Here is an 18,498-nt window from a genome sequence, read left to right as displayed (position 1 = left end):
AGTATATCTAAGGGAAAAGCAGTGATCATGTTTAGATCTAGAACTGTAATCTGCAATAATGCTTTGTTTGGGTTGTGTTGAAATATTTGAAGTTATTTAGGTGGCCGAGAGAGCTAATTCAAGCCTCTAGGCCTCTTCAGATATTGGGGGATTTGGCTGAGGGTGATGGATTGATGGATTTGATACCCTTAAGTTGTGAAAAGTGTTTCAGGCATTGATAGCGGGGGTAGTGAAATCAACATTGTCTAATACATATTGACAGCATGTTACATTTTGTGCAGGCTATTCAGTGTTGTAGACAGTTGACTGTTCCAGCTGTTGAGCTGCTTCACATAATAGCTCATTTAATAACTGCAAATATATACTCACTAAATAAACTAATGACAACTCCAAAATATAAACATCAGCTTAGTAAAGTTATTTTGTCTACTCACATGAGAGACCTGGATAGAAAATGCTGGGGAGATACACACTGATCAGCCAGAACATTGTGATCACCTACCTAATAGCTGGTATGTCCACTTCTGGCATGGATAACAAAGGCTACATGTGATAGCATGGAAGCAAAGAGGTGTTGGTTGGTCACTGGAAGCAGTTAGCACCACATCTGCTGACACAAGTCACCTAATTCCCATAAATTCTGGGGAGAGGACCAGCATGTAAATTAGATCTCACCAATGTGTCCCTCAAACAGTGCCATCACACTGCTGGTCTTGTGACTTGGTGCCTTATTCTGTTGAAAAATGCTACTGCTGTCGGGAAACAAGATTGTCGTGAAGGGTTATACATGGTCTGCAACGAGTCAAGACAATAGGATTGCACCCTCCCATTAGCATGACGAAGGAGGCCTCGGGATTTGTCAGATCAAGCAATACTCTGCCACCGCGTCAGTGTCCAGTGCCGATGGTCACATGCCCATTTCAGTCGTAGCATTAACATTGGCACATGCGCAGGTCGCCAGCTGTGGAGGCCCATCTTTAGGAGTATTCAATGCACTGTGTGTTCAGACACACTTGTACACTGCCTAGCATTGAAATATGGTGTTAGTTTCACCACAGTTTGCCGCTTATCCTGTTTTACCAGTCTGACCAGCCTACAACGTCTGCCATCTGTAATGAGGGGTGGCCATCCAACCCCATGATGTTTGGATATTGTTTCACCTTGGATTCACCATGTTTTGAGGATGCTCACCACAACAGTCCTCAAACACCCAACAAGTTGTGCAGTTTCCAAAATGCTTGTGCCGAGCCTCCGGGCTACCACAATCTGCCCTTGATCAAACTCTGATAGATTGCACGCCTTCCCAATTCTACATGCAGACAGCGTGCTCACTTGTACTACATGCACTATGCATGTGTCTGACTAGCAGCCATTCCTCACAAGGTGACACTACTATTGCTATGGCAGATTTATGTCAGTGGTAGGTCTGTGGTCGTAATATTCTGCCTGATCAGTGTAGTCTGTCCGTAAACTGAAAGCTGAGTAGCACTCTTTCATGGCAACGGCAGCAAGGGATGGAAAAGAACCAAGTGCACTCAGTGTGTATGCCTGGGGACCTCATTCAACATGTTGAAGAGGCTATTCCAGCAGCCATTGAGGGAACAGTGCGCAACCAACTGCAGACTGTAGCACGCATTGGAACAAACGATGTCTGTTGTCTGGGCTCCGAAGTCATTCTTGGGTCATTCCAGCAACTGGCAGAGAACATTGAGATCATCAGCCTTGCACGTGGAGTTTCAATTAAGTTCACAATTTGCAGCATTGTCCCCAGAACTGATTGTGGCCCTTTCATTCTATGTCAAGTGGAAGGACTGAACCAGTGACAAGCTTGGCTGTGACTTCCTGGACTTGCACCATAGGGTTGAGAACTGTAGGGTCCCCATAAACAGGTCGGGTCTGCACTACACATCCTATGGCTTTGTGTGGGGGTGCACACAAGGGTTTTTTAGATAAGACAACTCTCCATCCGATCCAGGTAACGATAGCTGTAGGAAACCCACAAGTATCAGTGTAAGATTGAAAGAAATGCCTCCCACAGGTGAGAGTATTAAAATCCTAATGGTAAGCTGCCGAAGCATTCGCAACAAAGATCAGAATTTGAAGTGCTCATGAAAAGCAGTGAAGCTCACATAATAATAGGTACAAAAAGCTGGTTGAAACTTGAAATTGATAGCAGTGAGATTTTTGGGGAAAATTTAACTGCATATCGAAAGGACAGACAAATGGGAAATGGAGGTGGTGTATTTGTCCACATTGAACCTGGTATCAGCGACCATGATACAGATGTGGCATCAATGATTATCAGAGTACGAAGGACAACTAAAATGAGCAGAAAGATATACATGTTCAGTAAACTAGATAACAAAATCAGTAATCTCATATCTCAGTGAGGAAGTTGAACTCTAGCTCAGGTTTAAAAGAATAATTGACCACGCACTGGATAGATATATACCCAGCAGAACAGTTCATAATGGGAGGTAACCTCCATGGGATACAGTAACTGTGAAGAAACTTCTAAAGAAACAAAGATTGTGGCGTAATAGGTGAAAAACAAAGCGTAGGGCTATAGATAGAGAGATGCTGAATGAAATGCATTTGGCTGTCAAGAGAGCAGAGCATGAGGCCTTCAGTGACTTATCATAACAGAATATTGTCGAATGACATTTCTAAAAATCCAAAGAAATTTAGTCATGTGTATAGGCTGTTAGTGGCACCAAAGTTTGTGTCCAATCCCTAGCGAATGAGACTGGAATTTTAATAGAAGGTAGCAAAGTAAAAGGTGAAATGCTTAACTTTGTTTTCAAATATTCCTTTACAAAGGAAAACCCAGAAAAATATCCCCAATTTAATCCTCGTACCACTGAAAATTTACAATTTGTACAGAAACCAGATGGCAGTTATAAGAGTCAAGGGACATGAAAGGGAAGCAGTGATTGGGAAGGGAGTAAGACAGGGTTGTAGCCTCTCCCCGATGTTGTTCAATCTGTATATTGAGCAAGCAGTAAAGGAAACAAAAGAAAAATTCGGAGTAGGTATTAAAATTCATGGAGAAGAAATAAAAACTTTGAGGTTCGCCGATGACATTGTAATTCTGTCAGAGACAGCCAAGGACTTGGAAGAGCAGTTGAATGGAATGGACAGTGTCTTGAAAGGAGGATATAAGATGAACATCAACAAAAGCAAAACAAGGATAATGGAATGTAGTCTACTTAAGTCGGGTGATGCTGAGGGAATTAGATTAGGAAATGAGGCACTTAAAGTAGTAAAGGAGTTTTGCTATTTGGGGAGCAAAATAACTGATGATGGTCGAAGTAGAGAGGATATAAAATGTAGACTGGCAATGGCAAGGAAAGCGTTTCTGAAGAAGAGAAATTTGTTAACATCCAGTATTGATTTAAGTGTCAGGAAGTCATTTCTGAAAGTATTCGTATGGAGTGTAGCCATGTATGGAAGTGAAACATGGACGATAAATAGTTTGGACAAGAAGAGAATAGAAGCTTTCGAAATGTGGTGCTACAGAAGAATGCTGAAGATTAGATGGGTAGATCACATAACTAATGAGGAAGTATTGAATAGGATTGGGGAGAAGAGAAGTTTGTGGCACAACTTGACCAGAAGAAGGGATCGGTTGGTAGGACATGTCCTGAGGCATCAAGGGATCACCAATTTAGTATTGGAGGGCAGCGTGGAGGGTAAAAATCGTAGAGGGAGACCAAGAGATGAATACACTAAGCAGATTCAGAAGGATGTAGGTTGCAGTAGGTACTGGGAGATGAAAAAGCTTGCACAGGATAGAGTAGCATGGAGAGCTGCATCAAACCAGTCTCAGGACTGAAGACCACAACAACAACAACCACTGAAAAGATAAATGAAATAAATATTAGCATCAGTGGAGTTGAGAAATAGCTGAAATCATTAAAACTGCACAGAGCCCCAGGCCTCTATGGAATCCCTGGCAGATTCTATACTGAATTTGCAGCTGAGTTAGCCCCTCTTCTCATTATAATCTGTTGTAGATCACTCAAACAAAACACCATGCCCAGTTCCTGGAAAAAAGTGCAGGTCACGCTTGTCTACAAGGATAGGTAGAAGTGATCAACAAAACTACCATCCGGTATCCTTGCCAACAGTTTGGTGTAGTATTTTAGAACATATTCTGAGCACAAACATAATGAGTTATCATGGAGAGAATAACCACCTCAATGCCAACCAGCATAGTATTAAAAAACTTTGATGCATCTTGCACTTTTCCCAAATGACATACTGAAAGCTTTGGAGCAAGTCAAACAGGTAAATGCAGTGTTTCTTGATTGCCAAAAAGCATCTGACTCAGTACCGCACCTAAGCTTAATGTGAAAAGTACAGTCATATGGGGTATCAAGTGAAATTCAGATTGAGGACTTTTTGGTAGGGAGGACACAGCATGTTATTTGGATGGAGAGTCATCGTCAGACGTAGAAGTAACGTCAGGTGTGACCCAGGGAAGTGTGTTGGGACTCTTGCTGTACATGTTGTATGTCAATAAGTGTACAGACAATATTAATAGTAAAATAAGGCTTTTCACAGATGATGTGGTTATAAAGTGCTGTCCAAGAGAATTCGCATTAATATTTAGTCAGATCTTGCTAAGATTTCAACATGGTGCAGAGATTGGGAACATGCTCTAAATGCTCAGAAATGTAAAATTTTGCACTTCACAAAACAAAAAAAGTAGTATTTTTTGATGTAATATCAATGAGTCACTGTCAGAATGAGCCAACTTATAAAAATACCTTGGTGTAATTCTTTGTAGGAATATGACATGGAATGATTACATACGTTCAGTTGTGCGTAAAGCAGGTGGAGACTTCGATTTATTTGTACAGTACTGGGTAACTGCAATCAGTCTACGAAACAGGCTGCACGCAAATCACTCATGCGACCTGTCTTAGAATGTTGCTCAAGTTTATGGGACCCATAACAGATAGTTCACAAAGGGAATATTGAATGTATACAGAGAAGGACAGCATGAATGGTCACAGGTTTGTTTAATCCGTAAGAGAGTGTCAAAGAGATACTGAAGGAACTAAAATGACAGACTCTTGAAGACAGACATAAAGTATCTCAAGAAAGTCTGTCAACAAAGTTTCAAGAACTAGCTTTAAATGATTACTCTAGGGATATACTACAACTCCTTACGTATTGCTCACACAGGGATCATGAGGATAAGATTAGAATAATTGCTACATGTACAGAGGCATTCAAACAATCATAATTCCTGCACTCCATGCATGAATGGAACAGGAAGAAACCCTAATAACAGGTACAATGGGACATAACCTGTGCCATGCAACCCACAATGGTTTGCAGAGTATAGATGTAGATGTAGATGATGGGAGAAGTCGGCTTTCCCAGAAGAAAGCTACAGCAGCCATACAGGATGAAAACAGTATACAGCGATTTATGTAGATTTTGCCTGTGTGTGTTTCTTCCATTAGTATTATCAGTAATTCTTGTCTGTATTCCATGCAATATTAATGCACTTCGAGGGAAATAAACTCTCCCGGGCATGTCTGCACACTGTGTCACCACTGATTCATAAGGTTAGCTGTGGGAAGTTCTATATAACTTCATGAAACACACTTTAGTTGCTTTCAGTGACCTACTGTGCAAGAGAGAATGGATAATGGTCTGCTCACTCTTCATTTTGCAGACCTGTGGAGGAGGGAAGTGCACAACCACAGTTCAGTGACCAACCTTCCCTCATACTCCTAACCTCTACCCCCGCCTTTCCACCCCATAACACCCCCAGAACACAATTAATCCCCGGGTAGTGTTCTGCTGCACCTAGATGTGGTGTTTTTAACACATTTCATATGGTAGTAAGCAGTGATTTAATACCATTAAAACACTATTTTTAAAAATGTGCCACTTTTTGACCCCCTGCAACATGCAAATTACTAGTGATAGAGAAAAATTGAATAGGACCTTTTGTAGGAAATTCCATGTTCTGTAGTTTAATTTCGTACAGGGAAGTATTTTTGCTAGATTGTCAATAAAAACATAAAAAGTTGACCATTAAGTGTGCCCCCCCCCCCCCCACCACACACACACACACACACACACACACACACACACACACACACACACACACACACACACACACACTCACTCACTCACACTCTCACACACACTCTCACACACACTTTGCTCACACCCCACTAGTAGAACTTTTTGTATATCATTGGGTACACTACTACCCCCCCCCCCCCCTCCAACCACTGTACAACAATACTTTTTAAGAAGGCCACAGTATTCAGCACCCACACAGTATTGAGCACCCACTACAAAACAGACTACCCAAATTATGAGAAACATTTTGATCATTGTGCTGTAGAAATCAAGTAGCCTAACATAATAATAGGTTGAATTTATCAAAAAACAAAGATGATGTGACTTACCAAACGAAAGCGCTGGCAGGTCGAAAGACACACAAACATACACACAAAATTCAACCTTTCGCAACAAACTGTTGCCTCATCAGGAAAGAGGGAAGGAGATTTCCCTCTCCTTCCCTCTTTCCTGATGAGGCAACAGTTTGTTGCGAAAGCTTGAATTTTGTGTGTATGTTTGTGTTTGTTTGTGTGTCTTTCGACCTGCCAGCACTTTCGTTTGGTAAGTCACATCATCCTTGTTTTTTGATAAATTTTTCCCACGTGGAATGTTTCCCTATTATATTAATAATAATAGGTTGTATTTATAGGAATAAACTGGAAAGATCGGAGACTAATTTTCAACTTGTACCTGTGACAAAGATTAAAGGTGCAGCCAAACTATGCAGAAACAAGCAGCATGGAAATAGGAAATAGGAAATAGGAATAGGAGTCTCTTCAACCTGTGTGGGGAATGGTTGACGAGAGAAGCTTTGAAAGGATGCAGAAACTTCAGGATAGGACGACGCCTCATCAGTACCATCAAGTATGCAGATGACCTGGTAGAGTTTGCTACAAATCAAAGATAATTGCAACACATGATGAACCAGTTCGTGGAAACTGGAAGGAAATATGGCATGAAAATCAACATCGAAAAATCAAAAGTCATGCAGATATCGAAAAGGGAGAAACCTTTGAGAATAACCATCAATAGTCAAAAACAGGAGGATGTTAATCAGTTCAAGTATTTGTGAAATTTGGTGACAAAGCATGCCCAATGTACCAGTAAAATTCGACCAAGAATTGCTATGGCTGAAGCTGCATTCCATAAAAAGAGGAATCTTCTGACTAGCAAGTTAAGCTCTATGGAGCAGAAACATGGACCATGAGAAATAAGGGGAAAAACACCTTGAAGGTTTTGAAATGTTGTGCTGGAGGAGAATGGAGTAGATCAGGTGGACCTATCGGGTGACGAATAGCGAGAAGAGTAGGAAAGAAGAGAGACATTCTGGATCTAATTCTTCAGAGGAAGGCCAACTGGATTGGACACGTATTCAGACATGGAGGGCCCATACACAAAGTCATTGAAGGGAAAATTAAAGGAATGGAAGGATGAGGAAGAAGAAGAATTCAACTTTTGGATGACATGAAAGATGGAAAGAGCTACAGCAGGCTGAAGGAAGCGGCTGAAGACAGGGAACACTGGCATCAGAAAATCTCTGTACGAAGACATAACCTGACACTAGGCAGAATACTACATAATAATAATTATTTACCAGTCTCCTAACAGCAACAAATCCCAGTTTCTGAATAGGTTTGAATGTATCATGTATTTTTACTTATCCAAAGGTAAGAAGTTCATATTGTGTGGTGATTTTAAGATAAATTTTGGTAACATTTCGTGTACAGTGAGTGATGTTATTAACCTTCTTGCGACTTTCCGTAACCAAAAAAATAGTAAAGAATCCAATTACAATAACACACAATTCAAGCAGCTGTATAGGTGCAATATTCCCGGACCCAGTACCTCTCTCATTCATTAATGTTCTGAACTGGTCCAATGGAGTCCTGACCATCAGGGTATCTTGTTATAGCGTAGTTTAGGACAAATAAAAGACAATCATTGCATGCTTTCATCTACAGCCTGACAATATTGTCGTACTCAAAAATTTATTTCAATATCTGTCCTGGTATATTATTTACAAAGAAGATAATGTGAATAAGAAAACTTCGCTATTCCCCTGTGCACTTGATCATCATTTCATTGTGACCTTTCCAGTAAAACAAATCAAAATATAACAGTCAGCCAGGAAAACTGACAATAGGTGGATCACAAAGGGTATAAAAATGTCATGTAAGTCCAAGAGGTTAGTCTAGAGCAAAGTATAAAAACAGATTATTCAAATTTCCACAGTTATTTCAAATTGTACTAGTAAGTCCTTAATTAAGTAATATCTAAACCAAAACTACTAGCAAATAAAGCCTACACAAATTATTTGAACAACAAATGTAAAGCGATTTGGGTTATTGTCAGAAAAGCTTTACAAATTGATGTCAAACAGAAGCGCCAGAATATCTTCAGTGTAATAGCCAACAAGTAACAGACATCAAATATATTTGTGATACATCCAATAAACATTTTTCTGGAACTGCTAGCAGTCTTTCAGTTGGTTACTCTCCACCAACAAAATCTTCCTTCCAAAGTGTAAAAGATCTGACAGATCACTTTTTCTAATGTTAGGAGGTTCTCCTAATGGTCGGTAGCATAAAAAACAACCTCTCGTCTAGCATTGATGGTTTACCTAGCTATGTAATAAAACAACCAATGGAAAATCCAGGATGGAATGTAACAATATTATTGAAAGGAAAGTTGCTGCTCACCATGTAGCAGAGGTGCTGAGTCACAAATAGGCACAACAAAAACACTGCCACAAAATAGCTTTTGGCCAGTATGGCCTTCACCAAAAATAGACCACACACACACACACACACACACACACACACACACACACACACACACACACACGACTGCAGTGTGGCTTCAGTTGCCAGAGACTGCAGTTGTGTGTGTGTGTGTGTAAGTTGCATTTGCGCGAGTGCTCTCTCTCTCTGTGTGTGCGTGCTTGTGTGTGCGTGTCAGTCATCTATTTTTGATTAAGGCCATACTGGCCGAAAGCTAATTTGTGACAGACTTTTTTTTGTTCCTATCTGCGATTCAGCATCTCCATTATATAGTGACTAGCAACTTTCCTTTACAAAATGTTGTATGTAGTAAAAGAGGTTGCTGATGAAATGGTACACCCTCTTCGCAACATAATCAACTGTTCCACAGGTACTGGCATTTTCCCTCAACTACTGAATAGCTCCAAGATAGTTCCATTACACTAGAAAGGGGAAAAGCATGAGATCAGCAACAACTGACCTATATCCCTCCTCCCAACTGTGTCTAAAAGCAGAAAAGATGTATGTAATCAAGTAATATCCTTTCTTGAAAATAACTCCCTACTAATAGCACAGCCGGTAGGCTTTCATAAAAATAAATCCATCAGTGAGGCTCTCTTTCCTTTTACTGACCATGTAATACATGCATTTAATGAAAACCACTATGCTTCTGGACTTTTCATTGATCTGACAAGGCATTCAATGTAATCATCATACACTATTCTCCGTGCACTGGATGCGTATGGTATAAGAGGTGTCTGTAATGAATGGTTTCGGTCGTATCTAACAAACAGATGGCAGCTGGTAGAAATAACAACACATGATGGGAGAACAAGCTGTACAGATACAATACCAGTCATATCAGGAGTCCCTCAGAGCTCAACCTTCCTACTCTTTACTAATGACATCCCAAAATGCCTACTCTCAACAACACCTGTATTATTTGCTGATAATACAAACTTCCTCTCTTGTAACATTTCTCCACGTCAGGTGGAGTCAATTTAGTTGACAACTGTGAAATGCTGCTATACTGGCTCTATGAAAACAGTTCTTACTTAATATAGAAAAAACAGCTCATATGATATTCTGGCCATCAAAGATTCATACAACACATGTAGCATCATTAGTCATAGACAAGAAAGTTATCAAACAGGTCAGTGAGACTAAATTTCTGGGAATCTGTATAGACAACACACTACAGTGAAAGATCCACCAAGATAAACTACTGTGTAAACTGAGTTTCTTCTGATATGCCTTTAGAGTTCTCCATCTATGTCTGACTTGACTACCATAAAAACTGTGTACTTTGCACTAGTTAACTTGTCATTTCATATGGCATTCCTTTCTGCAGGACAGTATAAAAGCAAATATATGTTATTCTGACCCACCTCTATAAGGGGTTAGTCTGTGTTATTGCCCCAGATGATGATTACATGAATGTTTTGTCAAGATTTGTAATTGGTGGGTCCTTGAGGTATGGCAATATGCGAATGCGCGAAGTAAGTTTAAACAGTTTTATTAACAAAGGCGGATTATAAAACATGCACGCTATGCGTGCCCATCATCACTGTGTCTGACATCCTAACACCGGCTAATTACGGTCGTATCGAAAGGCTCCCATGGTGAGCTAAGGAAAGAGACATATTCACACCCGAGGCCGCACTAGAATACTGCCCACTTCGGACGGCGGCCAGTCACATACTCCCCGTCGCAGTGCGGCCGGACGCGCATCTACTGACCAAGCAATTTGTCATCATTCCAGACAGGCCGGCTGGCGAGCACATGTTAACGCTCCGTATGGCTGCACGCAATCTGTAGATCCTTACATTACGCAAAAATAAATTGTCAAGATCTTGATTTTTAGTACCACCACATACACTTACCAAGACTGGGAATACTCCCTGTCCTGTGTGTGTGTGTGTGTGTGTGTGTGTGTGTGTGTGTGTGTGTGTGTGTGTGTGTGTGTAAACCAAATAACGGCCGGTGTGCATGGTCATCACAGCCATGGTTATGGTAACTTTCATGTGACAAATCAGAGAGACTGAGTAAATGCCGTGACAGTGTGAGGCAAATACGCAGCATACTCTATAATAAATTATAATGCTCCAGCACTGTTTTTATTCTATTGCTGAATTTATGAAGACTAACTTACGTCACGTCTAGCGAAAATTCTTTCCAAAATATATGAACCAGAATGTGAAAGTGGTTAAATAATAAATGTTCTGCCAGTCGTAAAAGGCGACGAAAAGAACAAACCCCTAATAGGGCTAACCCCCCTTTTAGTGTGATTAGTTGGTTCAGGACAGAACTAAAGAAGCCTCGGACAAGCGCCGTCATGGTCGGGGACGACGCTTGAGCGCTATGCCCGCCCACAATGGTAACGACACTGCTAGCCAACTGGAAAATGATTTAAATCCAAATAGAGGTGTTATGCAGGATATGCTTCCTGCAACCACCCTAGAAGGAAAACAAAGACAGAGGATGAGATGGTCAGATGAAGTAAACCGACACCTCATGTTCTGTTATTACCAAGCAACAAACCTACCTAGGAACCAACACAACTGGATACAGATCACAAGTATACACAACATTTATTACCAGATACCCAGAATTAAAATTTTTAACAGAACAACAACTAGCTGATCAGATCTGTGTAATAATAAAAAATAACAGGATACCCCAGTCAGAATTAAAACACATCAAACAACAAGTACAACAAATACTGGAACAAAATAATGTGCAATCAGAAGAAGAAGAAGAAAATACAGTCATGGACTCAAACATCCCAGAGCAAACAAACAAAGAACAACACGCATCAATTAAACAATCAGAGGAAATCAAAATCTTAAGACAGCCACCAGAACAAGCACAAATAGGGCACGAAGTAACACACATGTTAGATATAGAAGAAAAATTTCAGCTGACATATATAGAATACAAAGACACAAATACAGACATTAGACCATTCTTGCATAGACCACCAAATAACCCACAAATTGAAACAACAACTACTATCAGCACAATCATACACTACAAAATAAATGAAAATACAACTATGGAAAAGTTACAACTACTGGTTTATATAGGAGCACTCACTACACTAAATATACACACTAGACAGAGATCAGAACAAACCAACACACAGAAGAAACCCACAAAACCAGCATGGCAACACTGGCTACAGATCAGAATAGAAAAACTGAGAAAAGACATCGGACAGCTAACACAATTTATAAGAAATGAAATATCAGACAAAAAACGAAAAAAGTTAGGTAAAATCTCACAACAAAAAGCGATAGAGCAATTAGATGAAAAGAAGCAGAAATTACAAGCATTGGCCAAATGACTTAGAAGATACAAAAAAAGTGAAAATAGAAGGAAACAAAACCAAACATTCAACACAAACCAAAAGAAATTTTACCAGACGATAGATAACACACACATTAAAATAGACAATCCACCAAACATAACAGACATGGAACACTTTTGGAGCAACATATAGTCAAACCCAGTACAACATAATAGACATGCACAGCGGATACAAGCAGAAACACACACATACAAGATGATACCACAAATACCTGTAGTGATAATCTTGCAACATGAAGTCACCCGAGCAATTAATTCTACGCACAATTGGAAAAAAACCCTGGAAATGATAAAATAGCAAATTTCTGGCTAAAGTAGTTCACTTCAACACATTCACATCTAACTAAATTATTTAACAATTACATTGCAGACCCATACACAGTCCCTGATACACTTACACAAGGAATAACTTATCTGAAACCTAAAGATCAAGCAGACACAGCAAACCCAGCAAAATATCGCCCCATAACATGCCTACCAACAATATACAAAATATTAACTTCAGTCATTACACAGGAATTAATGACACATACAACACAGAACAAAATTATAAATGAAGAACAAAAAGGCTGCTGCAAAGGAGCATGAGGATGTAAAGAGCAACTGATAATAGATACAGAGGTGACATATCAAGCTAAAACTAAACAAAGATCGCTACACTACGCATACATTGATTACCAAAAAGCTTTTGATAGTGTACCCCACTCATGGTTACTACAGATATTGGAAATATACAAAGTAGATCCTAAATTAATACAGTTCCTAAACATAGTAATGAAAAATTGGAAAACCACACTTAATATCCAAACAGATTCAAATAATATCACATCACAGCCAATACAGATTAAGCGTGGAATATACCAAGGAGACTCATTAAGTCCTTTCTGGTTCTGCCTTGTTCTGAACCCACTATCCAACATGCTAAATAATACAAATTATGGATATAATATTACTGGAACATACCCACACAAAATCACACATTTGCTATACATGGATGATCAAAAACTACTGGCAGCAACCAATCAACAACTCAACAAATTACTAAAGATAACAGAAGTATTCAGCAATGATATAAATATGGCTTTTGGAAGAGACAAATGTAAGAAAAATAGCATAGTCAAGGGAAAACACACTAAACAAGAAGATTATATATTGGATAACCACAGTGACTCCATTAAAGCGATGGAAAAAACAGATGCCTATAAATATCTAGGATACAGACAAAAAATAGGAATAGATAATACAAATATTAAAGAAGAACTAAAAGAAAAATATAGACAAAGACTAACAAAAATACTGAAAACAGAATTGACAGCAAGAAACAAAGCTAGAAATACTTATGCTATACCAATATTGACCTACTCATTTGGAGTAATGAAATGGAGTAACACAGACCTAGAAGCACTCAATACACTTACATGATCACAATGCCACAAATATAGAATACATCACACACATTCAGCAATAGAAAGATTCACATGAAGCAGAAAGGAAGGAGGAAGGGGATTCATCGACATAAAAAACCTACATTATGGACAGGTAGACAATTTAAGAAAATTCTTTCTAGAACGAGCAGAAACTAGCAAAATACACAAAGCAATCACTCATATAAATACATCGGCTACACCACTGCAATTTCATAACCACCTCTACAACCCTTTAGATAACATAACATCAACAGATACGAAGAAAGTAAATTGGAAAAAGAAAACACTACATGGCAAGCACCCGTATCATCTAACACAGCCACACATGATCAAGACGCATCCAACACATGGCTAAGAAAAGGCAATGTATACAGTGAGATGGAAGGATTCATGATTGCGATACAGGATCAAACAATAAACACCAGATATTACAGCAAGCATATTATTAAAGATCCCAATACCACAACAGATAAATGCAGACTTTGCAAACAACAAATAGAAACAGTAGATCACATCACAAGCGGATGTACAATACTAGCAAATACAGAATACCTCAGAAGACATGACAATGTAGCAAAAATAATACATCAACAACTTGCCATAAAACATAAACTAATAAAACAACACGTTCCCACATACAAGTATGCACCACAAAATGTACTGGAGAATGATGAATATAAATTATACTGGAACAGAACCATTATAACAGATAAAACAACACCACATAATAAACCTGACATCATACTCACCAATAAAAAGAAGAAATTAACACAATTAATCGAAATATCCATACCCAATACAACAAATATACAGAAGAAAACATGAGAAAAAATTGAAAAATACATCCAACTGGCTGAGGAAGTCAAGGACATGTGGCATCGGGATAAAGTTGACATTATACCGATTATACTATCAACTACACAATATCCACCACTACATCAACGCAATACAGCTACATCCAAACGTATATATACAACTACAGAAATCCGTAATTATTGATACAGGTTCAATAACCCGAAAGTTCCTAAATGCAATGTAACATATACCGTACAGTTAAAAGGAAGTCACGCTTGATCAAGGTCTGTGTCACTTTTATTTTTGACCAGACATAATGTCTGAGAAAAGAAAGAATAATATAATAATAATTCTCAGGTTGACTTTGTATTTTAAAATAGAAATCGCTGCTAGAAAGTATTGTAATGTAAATGTATGTGTATTCTGTCCTTTAAGAATTTGTATATTTAGAAATCTATGTAATAAAAAGGTTTATGCTCCTGCACCTTTGTATTGCTATAATTTGTATCCCACATCATGAGCAAGATTTTGTGTATAAATAAACAAACATTTGTGTTAGTGACAGAGAACACACAGACATAAGACAGAATGAATTAAGTTAAAATAAAATTTGTGTTCTGTTATTCAGTGACGAGTAATTTCTGTATTTAATAATGCTGCATGCTCTCAGAAGATAATTTATTAGTGAAAACTGTAATATTATATGGAAACAATGGCTGACCTTCAGGAAATAAAATTCCACTAATGGTGGCAGACACATTAAGAGGGGAAAAAACTGTTACAAACAGGTGGATTTTTCACACCAAATCTGTCTTTCCTTTCCATTGAAAGAACTATTAGTTCCAAAAACTAACTATAGTTTTTCTCTAATTGCAATGTGTCGTACTACCAGTATTGGAATTTTGCTATGTGAAGGTAAGTACTGCACAACTGTTGTGCTGCCTTATAATTTTACAGTGTACTTCATGTAATGCTTTTTCAGAAATTCATACTAGAAAAATTTAGAGTGTATGTTATATTGATTACTATCATTTAATATTTATTTCATTTTCGTCCACAGACAAAGCGGTTAGTGACACGAGCACTTTGTAATACCTTACTGCTGTCTTGCCCAGGGGTACCTAATAATGAGCAATGCTGGGATGAACGACACAGGTTGCTGACAGATCTTATGGATTCACTCACTGCCTGCTTTCAACATGTGACACCAACTTCACCTCATGCTCAAGATGTAATTACAAACACACTGCTGCTGCTTGGTGACCTGGTTGAATCTGTTTGTTCGGAAATAACAAATACGAAGAAACTTCTGTTTTCTGTCATTCAGGTGCATGTGTAATGTTTTTTACTGAAGTATTTTCAACTACTTTTTAAAATATTTCTGTAATATCAAAGGTACTTGTTTGTAAAAGTACAATTACGGAAAAGTGGTGCATGTTGAGGCACAAAAATTAAAAGGGCTGTACATTTGTAAGTAGCCCCTGTACTGTTTTGCTTTCACTATTTTTTGGAGTATCATTATTGTAAATACAATTATTTATGGAATTATATGTAAAGTTTGCCTGGTTTTGGAAAATTCTTTCAAAATACGGAAGATGTACAATGTCTCGTGCTGCCCCACTGGTGGGGTAAGTTGAGACACTGAATGGGGAAGGTTGAGACACTATGGGGAAGAATGACACACTTAACAATTAGATAAGAAACATTGATTTTGTTCCTTTTTTTAATTATTTGGGGATAGTATTTTAAATTAAGTCATAAGATAAAATATCTCTGAAGAAAATAACACTTTATTGGTTGAAAAAGGCAGAAAACAGTTACAATAGCGAAACTTTTTACTGTGAGATAAAACATGAAATATAATGGTAATAGAATTAGAAAAAAAAGGTTATGAACTACCTCTGTAAAAAAAACTATTTTAACGAATGTTATACTGCAAAAGCGAAACAGCAGCGATTGCTGGCGTTTTGTTCTTCCACGTTCTTGAGGTTGAGGTAACACCATAACTGTATCACAAATCTTGGCATTCAAAATATCTTCAACTACAGGGTAGAAGAAATTATTTTCAGTCTTCTGCGACTTTCTCAGAAAACAAACTTCAAAGTCCCCATCATCACTTTTTTTTCTCTTCAAAACCTTCCCTATATAATGGACTACACTTTTTATTTGTGATAAACTTAATGAGAACGTAATGTCTGATGTCAGGGTTTTGTGGAACTGTAACTTCATCTTCACTTAATTGAGCAATATCATCTTCCAAGTCCGATGTTCCATCAGTGTGGTGCATTTCGTCTTCATTTTCAGACCTAGTTTTCTGTTTCTTGAAGAGACTCATCTTCACACTTGTAACCTATAGGCCTACTTTTGTTGACTTTAAGAATTTTACTTTCTGTTTTTCTTCCAGGATTACCTTTTCTGGCATATCAGTGATGATTTTTCTTCTCCCCCTTTTCTCTAGGTTTCCTAGTCCTGTTGTTTCTTTCTGCTTTTGGATAGCCACGGAACTGTTCAGGACTGAGGTAACTTGAAGATGGAGAATGGTTTGAACTTTGTGGACTTTCCGGTTGTTGTGAAAAATCAGCCTTCCTTCTAGGAACACCACTTTGTTGTGGTGGATCGCATTCAAGTGCTGTCTGGTCACTGTTCTGTCCTTCAGTTGTAGGATCCTGGTTTGTTTCTCTCTGTTATTCTGGGGGATGGAGATTGTCAGTAACCATAATTGGCAGAAACATATCATCTGTGAAAACATGCCTGTCAACAGGAAAAATGCCAGTTTTCTTGAATGAATTGATTTTATTTTCTGGAGTCATTGCACGTACATGGGCTATACCTACACAAGCTGCAACGTTATAGATGGTGAAGGACTGTTCTGGATGTTCACTCATCCGTGTGTCTACAGCAGCATTATAATAAGCCTGAAATGGCTTCATAATTCCAACTTCCAGAGGTTGCATTCTATGGGTTGAATATGGAGGAACAGTTAAGATGTGCACTCCGCTAGCTTTTGCCATATTAATGGCTTCAATGGACATGTGACTTTCATGGTTATCAAAATTAGCAGTGTTTGCTGAGTCATAGAACTCCCAGAATATTTAATAAAATGCTGCATGACCCGTACAAAGTTAACTGAAGTCATCCAACCTGAGGAATGAGCCAGTACAAGCATTCCTGTAGGTGCACCATAAAGCATGAACTCTTTAAAATGAACTCGTGGGAAAACCATTAAGGGTAGCATGGTGTTGCCCGCAGCATTGATCACAAGCAGTGTTCTTACTAAAGTCCCCTTTTCTCCACTGATAACTTTGAACGCTTGTTTGATTCCTTTCTGTGCTATTACCTTTGAAGGCTGCTGTGGGACTCTGGGAGGTGTTGGGAGACTGGGAAGATATGGCACAGGAGATTTGTTTTTGTACAAGGTTGGGAGGATAATTATAGTCTGTGAAGGCTTCAGTGAGACCCTTGGTGTATTTCGAGAGGGACTGCTTGTCACTGTAGATGCGACAACCATGGGTAGCTAGGCTGTATGGAAGGCACTTCTTGCTGTGGTACAGGTGGCAGCTGCCAAAGTGGGAGTATTGCTGGTGATTAGTAGGTTTGATATGGATGAAGTACTGATGTAGCCATCTTTGAGGTGGAGGTCTATATCTAGGAAGGTGGCTTGTTGGGTTGAGTAGGACCAGGTGAAGCAAATGGGGGAGAAGTTGTTAAGGTCCTGGAGGAATGTGGATACGATGTCCTCACCCTCAATATAGATCACAAAGATGTCATCAGTGAATATGAACCAGGTGAGGGGTTTAGGATCCTGGGTGTTTAGGAAGGATTCCCCTAAACAGCCCATGAATAAGTTGGCATAGGAGGTGCAATGTGGGTGCCCATAGCTGTGCCCCCGATTTGTTTGTAGGTAATTCCTTCAAAGTAGTAATAGTAGTACGTTGAAATGCTACACAGGGAAGGATTTACCCTTGAAGTGGCCTGTAAGAAAAATTTTATTAGCTGTTTGTTATATTCATGTGCACAATGATGATTTTAATGTATCATTTGACTAAATGCTAGTA

The 18,498-nt window shown here is 38.8% G+C and overlaps 1 protein-coding gene across 3 annotated transcripts in view; it reads left to right on the top strand.

Annotated features, from left to right (window-relative positions):
• LOC126412065 (exportin-6-B) overlaps nt 1-18,498 on the top strand; it is a 357,950-nt gene that overhangs the window by 298,155 nt on the left and 41,297 nt on the right. For 2 of the 3 annotated variants that reach the window (XM_050081474.1, XM_050081456.1), the window contains one exon: nt 15,504-15,770. In XM_050081474.1, coding sequence (XP_049937431.1) covers nt 15,504-15,770 — 267 coding nt within the window. The remainder of the gene's footprint in view (nt 1-15,503; nt 15,771-18,498) is intronic. The other variant, XM_050081465.1, reaches the window with a different exon arrangement.

The sequence above is a fragment of the Schistocerca serialis genome, chromosome 1, assembly GCF_023864345.2.
Source record: "Schistocerca serialis cubense isolate TAMUIC-IGC-003099 chromosome 1, iqSchSeri2.2, whole genome shotgun sequence".
NCBI lineage: Eukaryota > Metazoa > Arthropoda > Insecta > Orthoptera > Acrididae > Schistocerca > Schistocerca serialis.
Note: the sequence above shows the minus strand (reverse complement) of the source record. Positions and strands in the feature narration are given on the sequence as shown.